At 36.8% G+C, this 24,614-nt stretch overlaps 3 protein-coding genes across 3 annotated transcripts; 2 read left to right on the plus strand and 1 right to left on the minus strand.

Moving 5' to 3' along the window:
- Window positions 1-501: 501 nt before the first annotated feature.
- LOC136216594 (non-specific lipid transfer protein GPI-anchored 20-like) lies at window positions 502-1,912 on the minus strand. The gene is made up of 4 exons (XM_066003150.1): window positions 1,473-1,912; window positions 1,361-1,387; window positions 1,214-1,273; window positions 502-847 (listed from the first exon to the last, which is right to left on the minus strand). Exons 1-4 carry the CDS (start codon window positions 1,810-1,812, stop codon window positions 633-635), a joined length of 642 nt encoding a protein of 213 aa, XP_065859222.1. The 5' UTR covers window positions 1,813-1,912; the 3' UTR covers window positions 502-632.
- A 1,790-nt stretch (window positions 1,913-3,702) lies between these two features.
- Window positions 3,703-5,502, plus strand: LOC136216595 (non-specific lipid transfer protein GPI-anchored 5-like). The gene is made up of 3 exons (XM_066003151.1): window positions 3,703-4,129; window positions 4,996-5,043; window positions 5,132-5,502. The coding sequence occupies exons 1-3, from the start codon at window positions 3,805-3,807 to the stop codon at window positions 5,254-5,256; spliced, it is 498 nt and encodes a 165-aa protein (XP_065859223.1). The 5' UTR covers window positions 3,703-3,804; the 3' UTR covers window positions 5,257-5,502.
- A 716-nt stretch (window positions 5,503-6,218) lies between these two features.
- On the plus strand, window positions 6,219-22,414 carry LOC136219711 (uncharacterized). Its single transcript, XM_066007204.1, has 17 exons — window positions 6,219-6,586; window positions 7,121-7,304; window positions 7,782-8,090; window positions 8,254-8,343; window positions 9,431-9,913; window positions 10,055-10,162; window positions 15,352-15,482; window positions 15,586-15,715; window positions 16,347-16,710; window positions 16,808-17,325; window positions 17,423-17,602; window positions 17,679-17,837; window positions 17,974-18,048; window positions 19,414-19,588; window positions 20,342-20,493; window positions 20,855-21,070; window positions 21,698-22,414. The coding sequence occupies exons 1-17, from the start codon at window positions 6,381-6,383 to the stop codon at window positions 22,340-22,342; spliced, it is 4,125 nt and encodes a 1,374-aa protein (XP_065863276.1). The 5' UTR covers window positions 6,219-6,380; the 3' UTR covers window positions 22,343-22,414.
- Window positions 22,415-24,614: the final 2,200 nt, after the last annotated feature.

Below are 24,614 nucleotides of genomic sequence, written 5' to 3' on the forward strand. Positions count from 1 at the left end.
TCTAGCTTAGGTATGAGAGTGGGTTCGATGGTGAACAACCTCATTTTGATTTTTTTGTTGTTTTATTTTTATTTCAGACACCAAAACACTAATCCTATCAGTTGAAAACAAGTTTAAGTATGTGACAGGTCTAAATATAAATATAGGATGTTAAGCGGTAAAAAAATTTTTTGTAAGTTTAAATGTGTAATTATGTATTAAATAGTGGTTTTATTTTTCTGTTAGTTGGGAGTTGGTTTTCTAATTACACCTATAAATAAGTGCAAATTAAAACTAAGAGGACTAGATATCGATTTTGGCAAAAATAGGAGTGGTCACAGATGGTAAAAATTGAGAAGTCATGGATTCATGTGGCAAAAGTCACAACTTTCACTTAATAAGCTAGTCAAGTGCATAAATGATGCATGAACATGTATAGCAGAAAATGGAAAATTGGTCTTCCAATGAAATGATTTGGAGTAATTGATTAACAATATAATATAAATAATCAAAATAATTAAGTACAGTAAAATGAAAATTAACAATATTGAATAAATAATCACTCAAAAGGCTAATGAATAACAAGCTCAAAACAATGGTCACAGAAACAAAAGAATAGCTATACTGTAGTACAATTGATTCATGAATAAAATCTAATAGAACTTGAGAAGAACAAATCCTGATGCAAATATCAGAACAGAAGGCGAAAGGCGGTACGAAGGAGCAGCAGATGACGGAGGAGTTAGAACAGGGCGGATTCCGTCTCTGGATGTCGGGGTTCCATTATTCACTGTTGGTGAGGATGGAGGAGTCATCACCGGAGTTGTGCTGCTTTCTGGTGGAAGAGTGGATGCACTTGGCTCTGAACCTGAAAATAACATAAAATATCATCATAAACAAGTCATGGTGGTTAAGGCACGTAATGGATCAGCTTAACCATTTAACTAAGATTTGAATCTGAATTAGTTCGGACTTCGGTATAAGATATCACATAGTTAAGACTAAAAAAACAACCATTTACAAAGGAATTTTCCGTCTGAAAATTGGACCGAATTCCATATTAAAGATTGTGACGGAACTAACGTACCAAACTGTATAAAGACTATATTCTGACAGAACTCGTAACGGAATTCTATCATATTATTTGAGCTACAGATTTACCGATACAGTCATTTATTAATAAAATTTCAACATATAGTGGAGTGGACATGTGTTACACGCTGTAATTAATTACCTTTAGGACTAGCAGTAGGGGAAACTCCGGGAGCGGGAGTCGGACCGAGCGAAGCAGGGCCTGCAGATCATTAAACATGACTAATAAGCATCAACAGATTTGAGTCAACAAAAAAAGAAGAAATATTCTGTTTTTTTTTTAACTAACCTGGAGCAGGTACAGGGGCCACAGAAGCTTCAAAAAGCACAAAGTTCAAATCAGTATTCTGACTATTAAACTTTACAGTAAAAATTGATAAAGTTGATGGAAAAGATTGTACCTTTGCACTGAAGTGGAACACCAGGCATATTACAAGCACGAGGAAGAGAGATAGCTAAGGTTCTATTAATTGGAACCTGAAAAGGAACACTTCCTGTTACAACAAGGCAAAGACAATCTCTGCCATTGCTTGTGAGGTTTTGGAGTGAATTGCAGCAATCTGAAGTTGGGGAAGTACCATTTCCAGTGCTATTTGTTAGGAAATTCACACATGGGGTGAAGCTTGTGAGCAGTGAAGGTGTACATGGGGTATTTATTTGGCTCTGAGCAGGAGATGTTAAGAACATCAAAGCTACTGCTAGAAATGGAAACATTCTTGAAAAAGGCACAAACTGTTCCATTTGGGGTTTTAGAAGTTTCAGAAAATTGGAAGATGATTGATTTGATGAAAAGGGAGAGAGGAAAGTGGAGTTATATAGATTGAGAATGAGTTTCCGTGGAGAAGTGGAGGGAAAAAAGAGGTAGATTTATTGGTTTTGAAGTTCAACTACCTTTGAGGCTGACATCAATTCACATATTGACTTAGCTACGTCTCTTATGATCTTTTTTTTCTGCATCCTATTTTGCCTCACTTCATACCTTTTATTTGTCTTTGAAATCTAAATCATGAGATTCTACTTAAGTTATTGTTATAAATTTTGCTGAATTTATACTTATATGATATAATTTAACCACAGACTCAAATTACATTAAAACTTAAAAGGCGTCACGTCATATTATCAATATAAACATATCAATCCTCACCGAAAATATAACGTATCAAAAATTCAATTTATTATTGTTATATAGTGTGATTGAAGAATTTTTAACATTAGTGGGACAAAAATAAATGCATGACAAACTTATATAAATCATACTTTCAAGAGTTTAATCGAAACTTAAGTTAATACTTAATAACTACTTCAAAATATTGTTCCACTAGATTCCCTTATGCATCAAACCTACTACACAAGGGGCACACATTACATTACGGGCTCAGCAGCCTCATAGTATTCACATGGTTCCTTTTCTGTTGAGACATCCACGTCTCTTTTTCATGCTAAGGCAGATGCCTGCGTTCTAGACTTGTTTATGAACTCATTAGCCTGTCAAGCCCGTCTCTTATAGATTGGTCTTGAATATGTATATTTAAAAATTGGTTCGATCCGGTTTGAACCTGCTCAAACCCGTATATAGAATGGGTTAGATTTCAAAAGCCCGAACCCAACTCAGTATTTCCTTATATTATATATTTTATATATATTTATTACTTTTATTTGATTTTTATTACTTTGTTAATTTTTTCATTATACGAAATTATTTTTGTTGAGTTTAATTAAATTATTAACTAAATTTTTAATTTGTTTCATTTTTATCATTTATATTTATAATTTAATTTTAATTTTAATTATTTTTTTAAATTTAAATATATATTAGTTGGATGGACTGGATTAGACTTGAAAATCGGTTTTCTTATCTTAGCTCTGCCCGACACGAACCTGAATAAATATAATGTAGGATGTACTAGACTTGGATAAGATAATTTTATATAAAACTCGATTAGATCCGACTCAACTCATCCTATGAACAGGTCTACTATCTCTTAGTTTCCAATAAATTAGGATGGATCGTTTAAACAAACTGCCGGAATGGTGGCAAATATCCTATTGCGGAGCAGTCATTGTCCTCTATAATCATCCTTAAACCAACTTCGGATTGAGAGAAACAACTAGTAATATGTTTGATTATTGAAGCCTCCTTGGAGTTGTGCTAATGGTTGAGGCAGTTAGGCTACAGACCAAGTCTAAAACAATTTAAAAACAGATACCCATATTAGAAAAGGTTATACCTTTGTCATAATTAATATATCAACTAATCCAATCAAAAGGCCCGACTGCTAATCGGTTTTTGCCATACTTAGCACAGCCTAATTTGTTCTTGATACGTGTATGTATGCCCTTCTTAATTTTTAACAATTGAAACTAATTCTCCCTTTCTAGAAATGATAACCTACATCCATGATGATGCCATCAATTTACAAGTTAGGTGACTGGTAAGGCCGCTAATTTCACTTGCTGATCATCACAATCATTTCAAGATGCTGTAATTAGCATGAAATTAACTCACTCTTCAATGAATCAATAACTCATTAAACATCACCAAACTGACACGTTACTAATTTTGCAAATCTTATCTCATATTCTCTGTTCTAGTTCACCAAGACTTTATTATTCTCCATATAAATATAATTAGCCCCTTCCTTTCACTAACTCCACACATAATCCCAATTACTACATCATTAACTGAAGCAACAGAGTTAATTTAAACAAAAAAGCAGTTCCTAATTAATTAACATGGCCTCAAGGGGAATCAAGGGAAGCATGGGTGTAGTGGTTCTCCTTGTGGCCATGTTATGGGGCAGAGGCATGGCTCAATCGAGTTGCAGCAGTGTGATCATTGGCCTAGCTTCATGCCTAAACTATGTTACTGGAAGCTCAGCGACTCCTTCTGCCTCATGCTGCTCGCAGTTGGCTAATGTTGTGCAGTCACAGCCGGAATGCCTGTGCACGGTACTAAATGGTGGTGGTTCATCGATAGGAGTTAGTATTAACCAGACACTTGCTTTAGCCCTTCCTGGTGCTTGCAATGTTCAAACTCCGCCTATTAGCAGGTGCAATGGTAAGGCCAATTTTTGGGTTTTAACACTAAATTAATTAGAAGTGTGTTTTTCATTCTATCTACATTTTCAAGCAAGTTTTTATATGTCCTGTATTAATGATTATAGGAAACTAACTAAAACAATTTCATTACAGCTAATTTTTTAGTAAGGAAGTGTTAACTTAGAACGTGGACACGTATCATCACATCAGATTTTGTGACACATGTTGCAATTCCAGAGAGATAGCTATAAAGTAATGAAAGGTTTATAAGTGCGAAACAATCTTCCCTTTTAGGGGAGATGTATAATAGTAGACCAAGTGAAATAGATCCGACCAATGAAAAATAAAAATACATACCACTTGTCATTGTCATGTTAGGGGAGAAGTATAATGGTAGACCAATTGTCATTTTCTTTTATTAGTAAGGTCGACTGGACGACTAAGACTATAGTAGAATTTTTTCATTTAAGAGTGACTTAAGTCCAAGCTTAAGATGATATCAAAATCTTCTAGTTCAATGTTGGGACGTCCATTATTGTGCCACCTGCACATGTTCAATCATACAAATTTCACGTTCCAAATATCGAATATCCCACATTGCCTAGCTATAAAAGTAACGGGTCATTTATGAGTTAGATTTTTTATATGGCTCCTTACGTGTGTGAGACAATTCAACATAATTCTCCTTTTTGAGGTATCATTTAGAATACGTTAGAACTTTATTTATGCGTTCGTCCAGAGTGTTTAGTGTGTTAAACTCAAAAATGTTGGAAATGATGAACAAAAATCGAAAAGATGATGGAGCTAATTTATAAAAGATGCTTAGTTTTACTATGTAAACAGTTTTCAGAATTATAATTGATGGTGTGATTATGTATTGGGCAGATGCTAATGGTCCTACGATGGCAGCTGATTCTCCAGGAGGTTTGCCAGGTAAATTCTTTCAAATACTCCATTAATTAGCTTTAGATTAAGATTATTACTAATTAATTAACAATCTGTTATGGTGGTTGCACTGCAGGAGGATCTAAGAGAATTCCAGATACAGGAGTAAGCTCATCCAATGGACTAAACATAAACAAGACCCTTCAGCTCCTTGTGTTGGCCATCTTCTTATCTTCTTCAACTTTTGGCAGCAGCTTCTGAGTTCCTTACCTTGTTGGAGTCATTGAGCTTCTCTTAATACATACATACTATGTTTGAAGTCGTGTGGTTTGCTTTGTTTTTATTACAAAAGTTTGAGTTGTACGAGTGAGAGAGTTATGAGACTTGTTTTGTTATGTGAGTAGAATAAAAAACAAGCTTTTGTGTTTGTGTTTGTGTTGTGATAACAACAGACTTCTTTCTTTATTTTATGTCATTAAAAAATTACTATTTAATCATACGGTTTAAGGTTAAAATCATAAGATTGGTCATTACGTCCATTCAAGAGTACGTCCTAACCAGCATTAGATAAGAACCTGAAACTCCACATGCTAAAACGCTTCTTTCATCGATGAATTTAGAAATAGTACATTTAGATCTTCCTATAAGAGACGGGAGGAGGCACAAATATCTACCCGTATCAAGGATAGAGGGAACTCTTAAAACGGAGGAGATATCATCCCAATCTTCCACCCTAACATTGGAATGGTAGAAAAATACCAAACTAATTAAGATATCAACTTAGCCAAAAGAATCTTATAGTAGTAACAACAATGCTTAAAAATAGGTTAGTCCGGCTAGGATTCGGGTTAAAAAATCAAATCCCAATTTCAGCATATAAGTCTATCTAAATATATATAAATAATTTTTACTAATAAAAAATAAAATTTATATTTAAAAATAAATATTAATATATAAATATATAAATTTATTAATTAATATTGATAGACGGTACTGGCCGACTCTTTTTATTTTTATAAATCTCAAACTCGTCCAAAATATAAACGGACTTTAATAGACCTCGGTCGGAGGATAAATTTTGTTGTCCAAATCCGGGCCAGGAGACACGGATATGGGCCAGACCCATGAACATGTGTAGGTGCAAGTAAAATCCACAAAATCTTACCATGAGTTACCATGGCTTACACTTATCATTACTTACAGCTTACTCACTCAACTTGGCTTACTTTAGCCTGAATACAAAGGGTTGGTTTCAATACAAGCATGGATTTTCCATTTCTTCCTTCTTATTCTTCTTCCAGTTTCCAGAACTGAAACTTCAATTTCGCGCCTCTCTGCTCGTCGCTTAGCACACGCCGGAGAAGAGAACAACTTTCTTCCTCAGAATGGAAGATTTCGATATTATTAACCGAGAGGACGACGATGAAGCAGAAGTTTCACAACAAAGAGCCAGTGTTTTCTCTAAGTTAAAAGCCTACTGCTTGGAGCTCCTTGCTCTTCTCCAAAACCCTAGAAAAGACTCCTCTACATTATCTTCACTGCTCCAATTTCTTCGCACCTCTCCCTCTGATGATGTGCAACCCTTCTTTGAGTGAGTTCAGTGATATATGTTAAGTAATTTTGTCTTTACTGGATATTGTGCAGTAATTTTAGCTTTATAGGGATAATAAGTATTCATCGATGCTGGAATTGAAAATATTGAGTTATTAGGCGTCACTGCGAGACTTATAGATTGTAATTTCTCTATAGCATAGATAAGTAGAATCTGGTTTTTTTTTTTTTTTTTTATTATTGGTCAATATTGTTCGAAGATGATCACTGAGTTATTGGGAGTAGTGCTTTTGCATAATAGATGAACAGTTATTGTTGAAGTACTAATGTTGTGAAATTTCATATCAAAAGCGTAAAATATTTGGAATATTAATGTATGAATGTGTTTTGTTTATTCTATTGGCTGACCTGTAATTTGAATGAGGTGGTTGTATATGGGTGTGTTTTTGGATCTTTTAATGGGATAAATGAACAGACTTGCTTTCCCCGAGGATTTATTGACGTTATCATTGTTTTTCAATGTGAAATTTTTATTTGTCCTTTTAACAAATGTTCTGCTGTACAAATGTTTCAGCTATACCTTGTTCCCATTGCTGCTTCTATTGGATACAGCTGTTGATAGTCGTTCATCAAAGAATGGTAATACGAAGGAGAATGTCTCAATAAGCCCACACAAAGTGAGTGATAAAGTTGCGGAAGCCATTTTAAAATGTTTGGAGGAGCTTCTGAAGAAGTGTCATTTGCAATCTGCGGAGCAGGTCATAAAATTTGATATATTATTTTCCTTCAATGGTGCAATATATATGTCTATGTAATACGCATCTCTGAACAGCTTATCATTGTTTTAGAATTATCAGTTACCAATCAGTTGATGAATAGAGTTTAAGCACAACATTATCAGTTCAAAACTCTGCTATTTTACTGGTCTAAAATAAATTGCCATTGCTAAGTTGTACTGCAGTGTGTGTAAGTGTGTGTGTGTGTATGCAAGCATGTATGTAGATATGTATATTCCTTAAGGTGATTTCTAGCACAAGCATGCTCATGAATTTGACTTTATTCAGTCAATTCCATTGACATTTCTATGTGCAATTTCATGTTAGCTTTACTGAATTTGGTTGTATACTCATTACATTTGTCTGAATGGTTGTTTCATTAGTTAATGTATCCTATAATTATTATTACCTATAGTTACTTTCTTTTACCTTGGATTGTAAAATGTGACCATTTTTCAGATGGTGGTACTGATTAAAAAATTAACCCATGCGGCTATGCTGTCTCCCTTGGAGGCTTCAGAAGAGTTTCGAGAAGGAGTAATCAAGTGTTTTAGGGCTCTACTTCTTACTTTACTTCCATGCTCAGATGATGCTTGTTCATGTCGACAAAGTCTTGGTTGGCCTCCACTCTTTGAAAGTGCTGATATTCAAGATTTACAATTTGAGCCATTGAACTGTGATTCAGAACGAGGAGAATGTCTACTTGCATTTCTCCAGTCACAAACTGCTGCAGCTGCTGTTGGACACTGGCTATCTCTTCTTCTCAAGGTACAGCTTCTCTTTTTTCTTTGGAGAGGGAGAGAGAGAAGGGGGTGGGGTCGTCTGAGGGCTTGTCTTTTCAAACACTTCATTAAGTATTATTTTCTCGCTAAATCTTTCATCATATTACTCTATGGACCCAATGTTCTTTTTCTTCTTTGGTTTTATGAAGGCTGCAGATACTGAGGCAGAACGAGGGCATCGAGGCAATTCCAAACTCCGGGTTGAAGCCTTTATTACATTGCGTATGCTTGTATCTAAGGTAATTATCTAACACCAGTAGAGAGTTTGAACATGTGGAGTAGAACTTTATCACTTTTAGTTCATGTTTTTATCTGAGTATGCCACTTGACTTTTCTTTCAATTGACTGGCATGGGAAACCCTGAATATCTTGAAATTGAAATATTATTTTAGATTTGATAAATTTAATTAAGCCAAGATGACAGATATTGTTGATATGATGTGGCTTTGATGTAGTTCTGGAGAGTCACTTTACTTTAAGATGCAATGATAACTATTTTACAATATTCCTTTAAATCTTGATAGAGTATATTCTCATATAGATACGTTTTTCCTCAATCGTCAAGATTATGATAGCATATGTTCTAATGTAAATTGAATTCTTGTCAATCACAACGTTATTGCTGTGTGAAACTTATACTGTCAGTTTCTCAATTGTTAAAATTGAAGAAATATATGAAAGCAATTAGTTTTTTAAACGGGTTAATACACATATTTGCCCTTGTGTTTTCTCGGAAAAACAGATTTGCCCTTAAATCAAATAAACCCACAAAACTATCCCTGAATTTTCCATAAACCTGCAATTATACCCTAATCTGACGGAGCTGCTAAACGACGATGACATCAAACCTTCTTATCTCCAGAAAAACTTCAGAAAAGAACAACCAATCACAAACAGAAAAAAATATGCACATTCAATTTCGATTAAAAGCAAGTTAGAAGGACAGATTGGTCAAAATTCATTTTCATAAAAGCTCAATCAACCTAATAAAATGGCGTCTAAACCTCCTAATTAATCCAAAAGCAATAACAATAGAAAACAATAAGAAACCAAATGAATTTTGATTGTCGTCATCCAATTTTTTTGGAGACAAGAAGGTTTGATGTCATCGCCGTTTAGCAGCTCCGTCAGATTAGGGTATAATTGCAGGTTTATGGAAAATTCAGGGATAGTTTTGTGGGTTTATTTGATTTAAGGGTAAATCTGTTTTTCCGCGAAAACACAGGGGCAAATATGTGTATTAACCCTTTTTAAACTCATGAATATATTTCAACTCCTCGCTTTGTCTTGCATTGGCTAATTTTAATAATTAAACCTTTCATGCAGGTTGGAACTGCAGATGCTTTGGCTTTCTTTCTTCCTGGTGTTGTCAGTCAATTTGCCAAAGTTTTACATGTCTCAAAGTCAATGATAAGTGGTGCAGCTGGAAGTGTGGAGGCTACTAACCAAGCAATTAGAGGCTTGGCTGAGTATCTTATGATAGTTCTCGAGAATGATGCTAATTTATCTAGACTTGGTTTGCCCCTAGATGATACGGGTGGGCTTAATTTGAACAAGAATGAATCTATTCATTCTCTTCTGGAAGAGCTACGACATTTGCAGAGTAATACTCCAGATCGGAGTGAAATCTTGGCTGAAGAACCAAATAATGAAGCAGTAAATTTGGTTACCCCTGCATCTGGTTTTGAAATAAACAGCAAGAGCAAATGTGTCAAGGATATTGGATCTCTGCATGTTGATCGTACGAAAGACTGGATAGAAAAAACTGCAGGGCATGTGGATAAATTATTGAGTTCAACTTTTCCACATGTATGTATTCTTTGTTCTTCAACTCTTTGAGGCTGTAGTATATGTATCAAAGTTCCTTAAAGATATCCAAAACTTAGTTTCTATTTCTCCCTTGCTCTTAGTTCTTTCCGTTAACTGCTAAATTGTTGACGTTCTTCTTAGATTTGTGTTCATCCAGCTAAAAAGATCAGACAAGGACTTCTGGCTGCCATACAAGGACTCTTATCAAAGTGCAGTTACAATCTAAAGCAAAGCAGATTGATGCTTTTGGTAAGTTGAGATAACATACCTGTTCCTGGTAGCTCCAAGAGAGGAGCATCTTTAGGATGCAAACCAATTTATTTTCTTTTGCCCTGTTGTGGTTGGCAAATATACAAAAGGAGCAATATTAACTTATTTTTGTGCATGGAAGCATGAATTATTTATTTGTGTATTTCCTCGTCCAATTGTTAAAGTCTTTTATGGCCCTGTTAGTACTGAAACCTGCTTCATGAAAGAAGTCCATTCTCCACTTCCCCTTCAGATTTGTGCTTAGGTTTCTTCAACTGGCTAACCTCTTCCATTGTGATGTATTCCTAATGTCAGTTCTATTGCTATTTTAGATTCTATGAGGGGGCAGAATCCTGGATGTACAAGAACAGTTGTTCATACATGAGAACAGGATGATAATGTATCAATCGGCTTTTTAGAATACAGTTAAGGTTGTCTTGGCTAATATCAGTCACTTATTTGATTGGGATTACCTAGATTTTTGTTGTTAGTTTAAGCCATCATGGTGAAACATGTAATACCCCAATTTCAAATACATCCATTTGCTTATTCATCTGCTAGGGGCTTTGACTTTTGCAAAGCATTATCACAATGTTAAGGTTTAAGATCTGGTAGATCCTATTTTTTTAAATAGAAGAGAAGAAAGGTGAGAGAAAAAATTGCCAGAATTTAGTATTGAACACAATTTTCAGAAGCTAAGCAAGGGAAAAACCATAATACAGGGGAGAGATAAAGTTAGAACTTGGAGCACTGCATAATCCATGCTTTCTTTTGTATGCAATTCTTGCAAAATTGTACAGAATTATTTGTGGGGAGGAAATAAGAAATTAACTTTGTTTCCAGTAGCACATTGTTCATTGCTTACAATTGTGAGATCTTGGGACCTCTGATATGAAATGATATTGAACTAGATGAGATGGTCCTCCATCAATGCCACCTATATGGAAAAACAAATTTCTTTCTTTCTGATGAGGACATCCGGTCCCTAAAGGTTGAACCGGAGTTGAAGGATGGGACCCGTAGAAAGCTAACCGAGAGGGAGGAAGAAAAGGGCGAAGAACAGAGCACGCGGGGCGTGTCCATTGGGACGCGAGGCGTGAAGGACTCGAAGTCGGGGGAACAACCCACGAGGTCATACACGCGGGGCGTGTATGGCGAGGCGCGGGGCGTGGAACCAGCCTCCGATGGGAGTTCAGATCAGGAGGTCAAGTACGCGGGGCGTATGTCTCAAGACGCGGGGCGTAAGAGTGCCCAACAAGAACCACCAAGTCCAGGGACACATCCACGCGGGGCGTGAGGGAGGCCACGCGGGGCGTACCTGGGTTGGGGAATACTTCCTCCCCAAGTTCTTATTGTTAAGGACAATATCTGCCACCTCTTATTTACTGTTTTGCCATTGAACTATTTACCATGTTGCCATTGAACTTATTTACCCTAATATCTATCCTTATGTATTTCTTATTTTACCCATAGGGCTCCTTAGTTGTTGGTAACCCTAGGGGTGGTCTTTTAGTCTTTATCTTTTAATTAAGGGGAGTATATATTCTCCATCTTTTGTAATGTTGGTTAACTTTTATGAATATTATATTTTGAAGCCTCCATTGGAGCAAGGATTCATTCCTTTTGGGTTTATTCAACCTTCAAGTTAAGCTTGAGAAGTTTGTAATCTTTGTTGGTTTACGATTAAAACCTCCAGTCGATTTTAATCTACATCATTTGGTATCAGAGCCGAGTCGTTTTCCTTGACCGGAGACTTCTTCTCGGAGATGGTTCAACCACGTATCACCACCGAAGCCATTGGAGCCAATGATCAAAGGTTTGAAGCCTTAGAAGCAAATATGAAGGCAATGAATGACAAGATGATGGAGTTTGAAGAGAAGCAAGAAGCGGGTAGAAGAGAAATGCAACTTGCTATGGAGAGACTTGTTCTTGAGATTCGGAACACCCACACTCAACCCACCGGAGACCTTCACCGGAAAAATGAAGAGGCGATCCGGCCTCCACCGGATAGACACCCGACGCCACCTCCTTTGAGAAACCAAGCACCACAACGAGTGGACCCTCGGGTTCATGAGGTAAGGCATCCTAACACCATGGTCATTAGAAATGCCGATAGTGATAGTGACGGCGACCTATTTGATGATTTCGACTTGAATAGGATTGCCAGAAACATGGGTATTAAGCATGATGTCGGTATTGGGAATGTTAGGCATGTGAATGATATGAATATGCATGATGTTGTTGGTCCCGTGCATGTGCGTGCCGGGAATTTGGATATTTTGAATGATGATGATGTAGGTGGTCATGGAAGGGGAAATTATGGAATGAATGATCCGTATGGGGGTCATGCTATTGATAGGGGCGGATATAGAGACGGAATGAATGGGAGAGTGGAGTATGGAGGACACTATGATAGGGATGATGCTTTCAAACTCAAGGTTGATCTACCTTCGTTTGGAGGGGAACTTGACATTGAGGGGTTCCTTGATTGGTTGCTTGAGGTGGAGAGGTTCTTCGACTATGCGGGGATACCGGAAGATAGGAGGGTTCGGTTAGTGGCGTATAGGTTGAAAGGGGGAGCCTCGGTATGGTGGGATAATGTGAAGGAAGAGCGGAGAAGAGGAGGAAGGGAACCGATTAGGTCTTGGAGGAGGATGAAATCGATGATGAGAGAGCGGTTTTTACCACCCGACTACGAGCAGTATATCTACAGCTCCTACCGGAATTGCTCGCAAGGACCGAGGAGCGTGCACGAGTATACTTCAGAGTTCTTAAGGCTTTCGGCAAGGGCTAACTTGTCGGAAACCGAAAGCCAAAAGACTTCAAGGTATCTAGAGGGGCTACGGTATAATATTCAAGACAGAATTGGGACACAAATGGTAATCCGGATTCAAGATGCAAGGAACCTAGCTTTGAAGGCCGAGTCTCAACTGAATGTTAGGGCACGTGACGGATACCGGAGGCCGAGGATTGAGGAAGTTTGTGAAGAGGGGGAAGAGTCCAAAGAGGTGGGCAAGGATAAGAATGGTGCTAGTTCAAGTGGAACCAAGATCTTGAGCGGGGGAAAATCACCTAGCGGAGATGTGCGACCCTTTAGGACAGCCGCCCTTCCTAAGGGCAACAACCCGTACACAAAACCGGCTCCGTTTAAGTGTTTCCGATGCAACGAACCGGGCCATCGTTCGAATGAGTGTCCAAGGAGGAGGAGCGCTAATATGGTTGAGCGATGTGATGATGGTGATTATGGAGGTAATGATGAGTTGTATTGTGAGCCCATTGATAGTGGATCATCCGGGGATGAGCGGAAGGTCCATGTAGTGAAGAGGGTACTGATGTCGGTTGAACAAGAGCATGATCCGAGGCACCAATTGTTTAGGACTAGAGGTCTAATCCACGGGTTGAAATGTGAATTGATTGTTGATGGTGGAAGCCAAGAGAACATCCTTAGCAAAGCCGCTTTGAGCAAATTTGGCTTAGTGCCCGAGCCACACGCGAAGCCATACCGAGTGGGCTGGATCAAAGAGGGGGAGAAGCTTAATGTCACCCACCGGTGCAAGGTTCCTATCTCTATTGGGGCCTACCAAGATGAGGTTATGTGTGATGTGGCTGATATGGATGTGTATCACTTGCTTCTTGGGAGGCCTTGGCAATTCGACCGTGACGCCTCACATGCCGGACGGGACAACACGTACACCATCTTCAAAGATGGGGTCAAGTATATTCTCATACCGTTGACGGGTCCTACAAAGGGAGAAAAGAAAGCGGCATTGATTGCGTATCCTAGCCGGGAACCGACGCCGCTAGGAGATACCCGCGTTGAGCAGCCCGTCGGATTGTTAGGTGTGGGTGAGCCGACCCAAGAGACGAGCATTGCTAGTGGGGAGAGCGGAGCATCAACCTTGGGGGTGAGTCATCCTTGTACTATCATTGAGTTGGGGTCCAACTCCTCTAAAGAAGGAGAGTATGATGAGGACATCCGGTCCCTAAAGGTTGAACCGGAGTTGAAGGATGGGACCCGTAGAAAGCTAACCGAGAGGGAGGAAGAAAAGGGCGAAGAACAGAGCACGCGGGGCGTGTCCATTGGGACGCGAGGCGTGAAGGACTCGAAGTCGGGGGAACAACCCACGAGGTCATACACGCGGGGCGTGTATGGCGAGGCGCGGGGCGTGGAACCAGCCTCCGATGAGAGTTCAGATCAGGAGGTCAAGTACGCGGGGCGTATGTCTCAAGACGCGGGGCGTAAGAGTGCCCAACAAGAACCACCAAGTCCAGGGACACATCCACGCGGGGCGTGAGGGAGGCCACGCGGGGCGTACCTGGGTTGGGGAATACTTCCTCCCCAAGTTCTTATTGTTAAGGACAATATCTGCCACCTCTTATTTACTGTTTTGCCATTGAACTATTTACCATGTTGCCATTGAACTTATTTACCCTAATATCTATCCTTATGTATTTCTTATTTTACCCATAGGGCTCCTTAGTTGTTGGTAACCCTAGGGGTGGTCTTTTAGTCTTTATCTTTTAATTAAGGGGAGTATATATTCTCCATCTTTTGTAATGTTGGTTAACTTTTATGAATATTATATTTTGAAGCCTCCATTGGAGCAAGGATTCATTCCTTTTGGGTTTATTCAACCTTCAAGTTAAGCTTGAGAAGTTTGTAATCTTTGTTGGTTTACGATTAAAACCTCCAGTCGATTTTAATCTACATCACTTTCACATCGTAGTTGGGGTTAGGGAGGTCTTCAGTTTTGAGGATAGGACGAGGTAGGGGAAGAGAAGTTATGACCCCCATTCCTGAAATATTTTAGAATGACATATGGAATTCCTCAGAAGTTATGTTTATACAATGTGCCAATGTGAGTAGAACTTAAATAATTTTGCCCCATCATAGAGACAGAAATTGAGAAATTAAATATAATATTAGGCAAATGATTCATTCTTGGGGACACATGTCCTCATTTATAATGGTTTCATGGAACAAGTCCTATAGCCGTAGGAGTTTGTTGTAAAATTATTGCTTTAACACTTTTTAACACAATTTTGCTCATTACTTAGATTTCCAATGTGATTGTGAGGCATTAGTCTTATGGACCTCCTCTGAAATTATTCAATGTTGATGCATAATTGTAACTGTTTACCTTCTCTGGAGTTTGTGTTCATTTTTACCTTTTTGGTAATTATTGCAGGAGTGTCTGTTTCTCTTGGTTGTTGATGATTCTGAAGAGGTGTCTTCACGTGCTCAGCATTTCCTTGAATTTTTATTCTCTTCAAGTGGCAAACATCGTGTACAACATGATATTGCTGAGATATTTACTAGGTGTGTGCTTGATGTGAATTGGATAAAATGTTGATCATGACGATCTTGTTATTTGGTGATACACTTCTCATTATGACTTATTTTTATATTTAAATTTGTGAAGGCTTATCGAGAAGCTTCCAAAAGTGATGCTCTGCAATGAGGAATCACTTGCACTCTCACATGCACAGCAGTTACTAGTGGTCATCTATTATTCTGGTCCTCAGTTTGTGTTGGATCAACTTCTGTCTCCGGTATGTGCTGTGTCCTTTACTTGATTTTTGTTGGTGTCTAGACATAATTTCTTGATTTTCTTTATCCTCATAACTGCATCTTTTTATTCCTGGAGTAAAAATGTTGACCTGTGAGGATAGTAGATTTACTAAATGCCTGAATAGAGTGCTCTCTTGCATGATAAATTTGTGCTCTTTAACATCTAGTGAATCAAGATCTGTAGAGGGCCTCAATTAAACTACTTGCAGGACTATATAATTAGAAGAAATGAGTTCTGAAGATGTTGTGAACTTGTGTTAGACATCTCATCTGTGGAAACACCTTCAGTTTTTAATATAATGTTGCAGAACAAGTGTACTTATTGATAAAATCTGATACCTTATTAATATTATGTCATGCTATCGAAATGTGAAACAAGTATGTACGGGAATAGCTTGACTTTGTTTAGCGTGTGGAGAAAGAAACTTGCTACATTATCCATCTGGATTGAGTAGACAATTAGGACTACTTCATAGAAACAAGTGTGTAGGGTGCTTTTGTCCAATTGAATTTCTTTATAGCTCAAGGACAGTTAGGATTCTGGTATTGTTTTTACTCTTGTTACATGTGAGGAAAGTTTCTGAAACTGGATATGTTGTTGTATACGCATAGGCATCAGCTGCAAGGTTCTTGGATGTATTTGCTGTCTGTCTCAGTCAGAATTCAGTGTATGCTGGTGCTCTTGACAAGCTTACTTTAGCAAGGCCATCTTCTGTTGGATATCTTCCTTCCATTGCTGAGTTGAAGGCTGGTTCTCAAGTAGCCTCTACTTACCAGACCATCATGGATGTTGTTCCCTCTGATATATCAAAGTTCAGTGAGATCCAAGTGAAAAAAACTCATTATCCATTGGAAATTGTGGAAAATAGTCATAAACTGCCCCGCATGCCCCCTTGGTTTATGTATGTTGGCAGCCAGAAGTTGTATCAGGCTCTTGCAGGAATTCTTAGACTTGTAGGTTTATCTTTAATGGCAGGTCATTTCAACTCATGGAAATTCAATTTTCTTTCTTTGATCTTCTACCTTATCTGCTTATACTCAAACCAAATATATTTTTTGTTGCTTGTTGCTAGACTTAAAAAATGAAGGGCATATGTCAGCCATCATAGACATCCCACTTGATTACCTTCGCAAACTGATATCTGAGGTCCGATCCAAGGAATACAGTAAAGAGAGCTGGCAGGCTTGGTATAACAGAACTGGCTCAGGACAATTACTGCGGCATGCCAGTACTGCTGCATGTGTTTTGAATGAGTTGATATTTGGTGTATCAAATCAATCCGTGAAAAGTCTTACAGAAATGTTTCAGAAGTCGACGACTCAGAAGGAAGGGCTTCAAGTATTTGATGCTAGAGTTGCTAGTGGTCAGCCCTGCACAAATGAATGCCCTAAGTCTACTCAATCTATTTGGAAGGTTTCACAGGGAAACGCTTCTACGAGTCACCTCATTGATTCTATTGGTAGGGTCTTACATGAATATCTATCTTCTGAAGTCTGGGATCTTCCAATAGATTATAGACCTTCTTGCGCTGACAGTGAGGCTGAAGAAATCACTTTACACTTCTTTCATGATACAGCTATGCTACACCAGGTATGTTGCCTTTCCAAGTGTACATGAATTTATCTCCATTGTTATTTTGCATGTTACATTATGAAGCCATGATTCTACCTTTCATTTTCTCCGGCAGGTTATTATTGATGGAATAGGCACTTTTTCTCTGTGCCTGGGGGAGAATTTTGCTTCTAGTGGATTTCTTCACTCATCTCTCTATTTATTGCTTGAGAATCTTATATGCTCAAATTTCCATGTTAGAAGTGCGTCGGATGCTGTTTTACATGTTCTTGCTACTACATCTGGTCATTCTACGGTGAGCTTGTATTGCAAAACCTTATCTGCTATTAGATTTTATAATGCATGACCCTTTCAATATTTATATTCTGTAGGTTGGACAACTGGTCTTGGCAAATGCAGACTATGTTATTGATTCAATATGCCGACAATTACGTCATTTGGATCTTAATCCTCATGTGCCTAGTGTTCTTGCTTCCATGCTTTCCTATATTGGGGTGGCTCAAAAAATATTGCCTCTATTGGAGGAACCGGTATGGCTAAGTTAAGAGCTGGTTTGCTCCTTATTAGTTCTCCAATATTTTGATCTTTAATACTGTGATCTGTTTCTAGTTTTAATTTATATAATTGAGTTGTAATGTTCATTATGACTGATGCAAAATTATACAGATGCGCTCTGTTTCTCAAGAATTGGAGATCCTTAGCAGGCATCAGCATCCAGAGTTAACTATTCCCTTTTTAAAGGTCATTATATCACTCTTATCCACTTTTGCATTTTTTATATTTGGTTGCTTTGCATTGGAAGTTACTAGCTACAAACATGTTGCTTCATTTTTTAAACAATGACGAATGATGTCTAAAGCTTTGGTACCCTTTCATGGTCACTGGAATGGCACATCTAATGCTACCAATCAGCTGATCTGAATGTCCTATAGTCTTAATTGCTGAGCTGAAAACTTGTTCAGTATTAATTTGAATAATGGCAGCTATGTAGTAGCTAATACTTGATTTCGGACTTCCATTACCTTACACCCTGTAAATTATTGTGCAAATGAACTTTGTGGAAATTGTGGATAATGGCCATTTTACTTAAATTACAAAGAATTTAAATTTTGTAAATTTTGTTGTTTTTAAATTTTGTTCTGTTTGGTTTACAAAGAATTACAATAGTCTGTTTGGTCAGCAACTTTTCTGAAAAAAGCATTTTAGAAACCTGATTTATTGAAGATTTAGATTCAGAAATTTATTATATTTAAATTTTAGTGAAGTTCGTGGATACCTGTTAGTTCATAAAAAAATTCATTACCTTAGTTGAAATGCTGTTATGATTGCAATCACCCCATTTTTCATTACATACGAACGATGATACAAATGTCTATGTTTTAGAGCTAATGGCTATACTTAATTCAGTTCATCCTTTGATGAATAAATGGAGAAAGATCAAATAAGTGCTAGTAAATCTGTATCAAGCCCCTGATTTCATGTGTTAAAAGTTTCAGAGCTTCCTCACCTGTTAAATATATGCTAAAGGTCTAAACCATCTTATCCTTTCGATTTGCCTTTTATCATTATGCCTTGAATGGAGTTCCACATGATGGATTACTCATGAAGTGCTCATTCAGCATCATGTGGAATTGGAAGGGACCACTATTGTCAGAGTGATAATAACTGACATGTCAAAAGTTCTACTTTGCTTACTAGATATCTTAGTGTATCAAATTGCTGCATCATGGTAGGCGACTTATTTTTTTATTCATTGTGACTACAGCTGGTTGAAACTAATCCGTTATTTATAGTATTGTAAATTGCGGTTTGTCTTGAGGCCTTAAAAGAGGGAGTTGATGTAAACAGAAGAATCTCATTTACTAAGTGTTCCAAGTCAATTAGAAAGGACTGCAGAATTGCATAATTCTAGTTCTGAGTTTACTTACAAGGAACTTAAATTACCTGATTGAAGGATTGTGCAATTTTGCAGTCCTTGTCTTTGACTGGTAGTAGGTATCTGCTAGGACGTGGTGAAATGCAGTTTTTGCCATTTGCAACCCACTTCAGTTGCATTGTCTCTGGTCGACCATTAAAGCTTGTATTTTATAATTCTGTTGTTTTCAGGCTGTAGGCGAAATTGCCAATGCATCAAAACGAGAGGCTTCTTCATTGCCCAGCAGTGCAGAATCATATCTTAAGACTGTCAAGTCCAAAGTGGAAACGGAAGTTAGATTGGAATCCCATGAAGGATCACCATCAAATTATGACAATCACATTGATACATCTCCATTAGAATTAGGTGATTACCTGCCTTCCTTCTTTGTTGCATCTCAGTATATTATGGTCAGGATTGAAATTTTGAGATCTGATTCTCAGGTTTTTCTGTGCATTGGTTGTTTAGCATTTTCTTGACATCTGGAAATATATATAGGCATTGTATCCTTCTTATTTGGTGTATGCAGAATGTAGCGACACTTCAGAAGGAAAAATGGGAATTATTCCTTTATGCTTAAATAGCATATTTTTGGTGTACCAGAAAGAAAGCGTATATTTTATTAGTTACCATGACGACATTTTTGCCATGTTAGTGAAGAAAAAATCTTCCTTACTCTGGCGAAACAATTACCTTTTTGTGAAATCCCTGGTTAGGGGTCTCTCCTTGCATAACGCATTTACATAGGCCCAGATTAAGTGTCCATAGATATTGTAGAGGTGCCCAGTCTAGCAAATGTTTGAATTTGGATCTTTGAGATTTATGTCTCACTCACTCTAATTTGGCTAATTCTTAGACATTTTCCCTAGATGGAATTTACCTTATTCTGGTCTTTTAGTAGGATTTATCATCCATCTGCATCCTTCAATCATGTATAATTGTGTATGGCAACGAAGAAGCACCTATGTTATCTTAGTTTGAACGCTCACCTTAGAAATTTTGCTAATGGTATGATTTTCCCTGACTCTCCAAAATTTAAGCCTTTGGTATCTCCCTTTACGTTTTATGGAGGATGTATTATTTTCTTGTATTTTTCTTATGATGATATACTAAATGTAGAGCAATGGGAGAGCATCATTTTCAAGTTGAATGATTCCAGAAGATACAGAAGAACTGTTGGATCTATTGCCGGTTCATGTTTAACAGCTGCAATTCCACTATTAGCATCAACCAAGCAAGAAACATGCTTGATAGCTTTGGATATAGTTGAGGTATTGCTGCATTGATACTCTGATAATTCTTCAAGCCATTGTGTATTTGAACTTTTCATGGATGGATGTGAAACTTAAATTGTTATCACCTCTTACATTTTCTGGATGCAAGAGGCGAAAAAGATTTTTCCAATCTGTGACAATCTTGTATGTGCTGTCATCTTGACGCTATTGCAAAAAGTAAATTCAGTTGAAGGAAGGATGGAGGTTCACCACTAGCTGTAGTGATGATTCTCACTCTCTTCCTCCAACATTTGGAATTGCATCGGGTATTTAAAATATTTTCCTGTACTGTTTGCTCTCTAGAAAAGGTTAATTTGAGTTCTTTTGCCTTTCTATGACAAATGAATGGCTTTATTAGGATGGTATTAGAGCACTGGACAAAGTGGAAGAAGCTTATAGGCATGAGAAGGAAACTAGAGAGAAAATTGAAGAGGTGACTCATTCACATTCATTGTACCAGCTTCAAGACATGATGGGTGTTGCTGAAGATGGAGCAGACGAAAACAGGTTGCTTCCAGCAATGAATAAAATATGGCCCTTCCTGGTCGTTTGTGTTAGAAATAAAAACCCAGTGGTATACATCACGCTTTTTCCTTTTTTGCTACTGCATCAATCACATTTTTTACTTAATTTGAAATAGGCAAAGCACACAACTAAGGCCATGGACTTTCATGCTTTTAAGGATAAAGCCTTTGATTATTTATTTTTTCACTTTAAGCCCCTGAACTTTACGATTTTAAGGAGTAAGCCTCTCTTTAATTTTCACACACTGAGCCCTCATTAATGATCTGTTAGCTAAGATGTTGATGAGAGACTCTACATATGTGAAAATTAATGACCAGCAGCTTAATCCTTAAAGTCGTAAAGTTCAGGGGTTTTATATGGAAACATAATGATCAAGGCCTTAATTCTTAAAATTGTGAAAGTTCAGGGGCTTAATCATGCCTTTTGCCTTTTCAAAAGAAAAATCATGCCTTTTGCCTTTAAAATAAGCTTCAATTTTGGTTCAATTGCTTTTAGAGATTTCTGATTTGCCAAATATGAAAAGTGGAAGCTCTATATTATAATCAATATTTGACAACATCCTTATGATGTTAAATATCATTATTGATATTGGCTTTCTGCTCATACTTGTTGATATGTATAATACAGTAATACTTGCCTTGCATCCTCTTCAATCACAATTTTGATCATTTGACAGGCTGTGAGAAGATGTGTTAATGTCATAAGCAACGTAGTGCAAATCTGTGGAGGAGATTTCTTTTCTCGCCGTTTTCAAACCGATGGGCCACACTTCTGGAAACTTCTTTCGACCTCTCCATTTCAGAAAAAACGTTTCTCAAAAGACGAAAGGATGCCATTACAACTTCCTTACAGAAGCACTTCTTCAGAGGAATCCATGGCTGAAGTATCAAACCTGAAAGTTCAGGTTGCAGTGCTGAACATGATAGCCGATTTATCCAGAAACAAAAGGAGTGCTTCATCTCTGGAAGCAGTCCTTAAGAAAATTAGCGGTCTAGTTGTGGGAATAGCTTGTAGTGGTGTTACTGGTCTTCAAGATGCATGTATTAATGCATTACAAGGACTTGCATCTATGGACCCTGATCTAATTTGGGTGCTTCTTGCTGATGTATATTACACTTTGAAGAAGAAAGAACTGCCTTCACCTCCTACTTCAAGTTTCCCAATGCTCTCTCAGATTTTGCCTCCGCCACTTACTCCTAAAGGCTACCTTTATGTACAGTATGGAGGACAAAGCTATGGTTTTGATATTGATTTTTCATCTTTAGAAACTGTTTTAAAAAAACTACATGCCCTGGTCTTTAGCAGTCAAATGTATTTATGATTTTTGTTTCTTTCAACCGAAATTTGATTGACATAGTAGCTCTCTATTTATTTCAATATAGTTCCTTCCATAGCTTGGTGTTAATCTCATTTTTTTTTTCTTTTGTTTTCATATATTGCTGTATATTTAAAGTTCGGTTTCTATTTACAAGTTTAGCCTATTGTTGAGTTGAAATATTGCATATCTTCACACTAGAGCTGTTCTACGAATCATAGCTGCGGGGGTGAAGGGAAGGGTCGGTGGATCTCTCGGCCTGTCATTGTCACTTGGGTTAAGCATCACAAGGATTTTGGCCTGGCTCTGTCGGTGGTGAAATTATGTGACCATAACTGTATATTGTCTTTAGGGTCTGATTGACGGACAAGCTTCTTTTCTTTTTTTACTTTAAAGGGTGGAGACGGAGAAAATATTTCCCTACAGACAAGGATGGAATGGAGATAAATACGACCTCACTATATCTCAACGAAATTCCTTAACTAAAAAATAAAGCTATTTGTATAATTACATTATAAATAATATTTTTATGCAATTAATAGTTCTGTAAAAATTGTACGTAGAAAGCTTTAGTTGAGAAATAATTCTATAAAAATTGTACGTGTTTTAGTTGGGAAATGATTCGAGGTGTCCGATGAACCGAGAAATTGGATAAATTTGAAAAAAAATCTATAAAAATGATTTAAGCCAATATTGTCATAAAAATAACTGTCACCGAATGTTTGATATTGATATATGGATAATTTGAGTGGTGAAGCTCTTAGCCTGTTGGTTGAGTGGTGAAGCTCTTAGCCTGTGGGTAATTTGCAGTCCATATGTTTATTTTTGTAGTTGGATAATTGTTATTTACCTTAGTGTTTACATGAACCTTGATTGATCAAGTGTATTTAATCAAGTGAATATAGTTAGTCGTTGTCAGATTTTATTTTTGTATTTAAATCTAACGGTAACTAACTAAATTCATTTGGTTGTCAATATGAATACTATTTATCTTTTATTAAGTGATTATATTAAATATTAATTCAAAATTTTAAAAGTATTAGAATTTAAATAATAAAGATCTCCACGAGAACAAGAATGGAAACAATTTTTCTTTGATTTCATAAATGAGAATTAAGATGGAAAAAAATTCCGCAATGACAAGGACCAATACTGATCTTATCCACTTAGATGACACATTAATCCAATTGTTGATATGACATCGTCTGAGTGGAGGGACCAGTACTGATCCCGATTTCCCCTGTAATACATAATAAAATTTTCTCAAAGATGAAGGAAGTAATTCACATTCCACTCCATCCCATTTGCAAAATAAAAGCCTAATTTTATAATTTATTATGATATGCCTAAAAAATAAAACTACTAACTTAATATTACAATTTTATACAATAGTGTGTTTGATATGGCAATAATATAGTATGAAATGGAAATATACTTGATTCCCTTTATTGATATTTATTTACATAAGTTTAACCTAGTATAGGAATTAACCATTTCCCTATCTCTAATAACTCCTAAGGAATCAAGTTTGATTCCACCTTTCAATCCACTCTCTTTCTCTCTCCTATTTATTTATTCATTTAATAAACTATATACTCATGTTCTTGGCAATTACATGTTGAATAATATATATTATTTATTAAATAATATATTTCCGTAGACTGTAGTAACACTCACGTTTTTTAACAAGTTATTTTGTGTATTCATAATATATTTTATATTATATAAATCATATATTTACTTGCACTAACGTTTTTTAGACTTCAAGATGAACAAATATTTGATATATATTTATGGTAAAAGCAATGCTTACTTTGTTTTTTTACAAAGTAAGCCTTACTTTGTATGTTTTCACCATTAGATTAATTTTATACTTCATCATCCAATGGTAAAAACACACCAAGTAATGGTACTTTGTCAAAAACTACAAATAAATACATATAAACATGTGTTCTAATTCCGGCATTGGAAAACCAAACAACCTTGAAAAAAAATCTGAATTCGACTGCAAATTGAACCAAATAAAACAAATTAATAATCATTCCAAGTATGATTTTATTAAATTTTCAATTTCAAAAAACAGAAACATGTAAAAATGAGTGTTTGTGCTTTTGAGCTATTTCATTTTCTGGGGGATTGGGAATTCAATCCTTCTTCACTATGAGAAAACATCATCATCATTATCCAATATTTGTCGGGTAAAAAGTTACACTCATGGTCCTTCAACTCTAGTTTTAGTTTCTTTATAGTTTCTAAAAGCTCATGAACTTTGAAGTTT

Source organism: Euphorbia lathyris, chromosome 2 (assembly GCF_963576675.1).
Source record: "Euphorbia lathyris chromosome 2, ddEupLath1.1, whole genome shotgun sequence".
In the NCBI taxonomy this organism is placed as follows: Eukaryota; Viridiplantae; Streptophyta; class Magnoliopsida; order Malpighiales; family Euphorbiaceae; genus Euphorbia; species Euphorbia lathyris.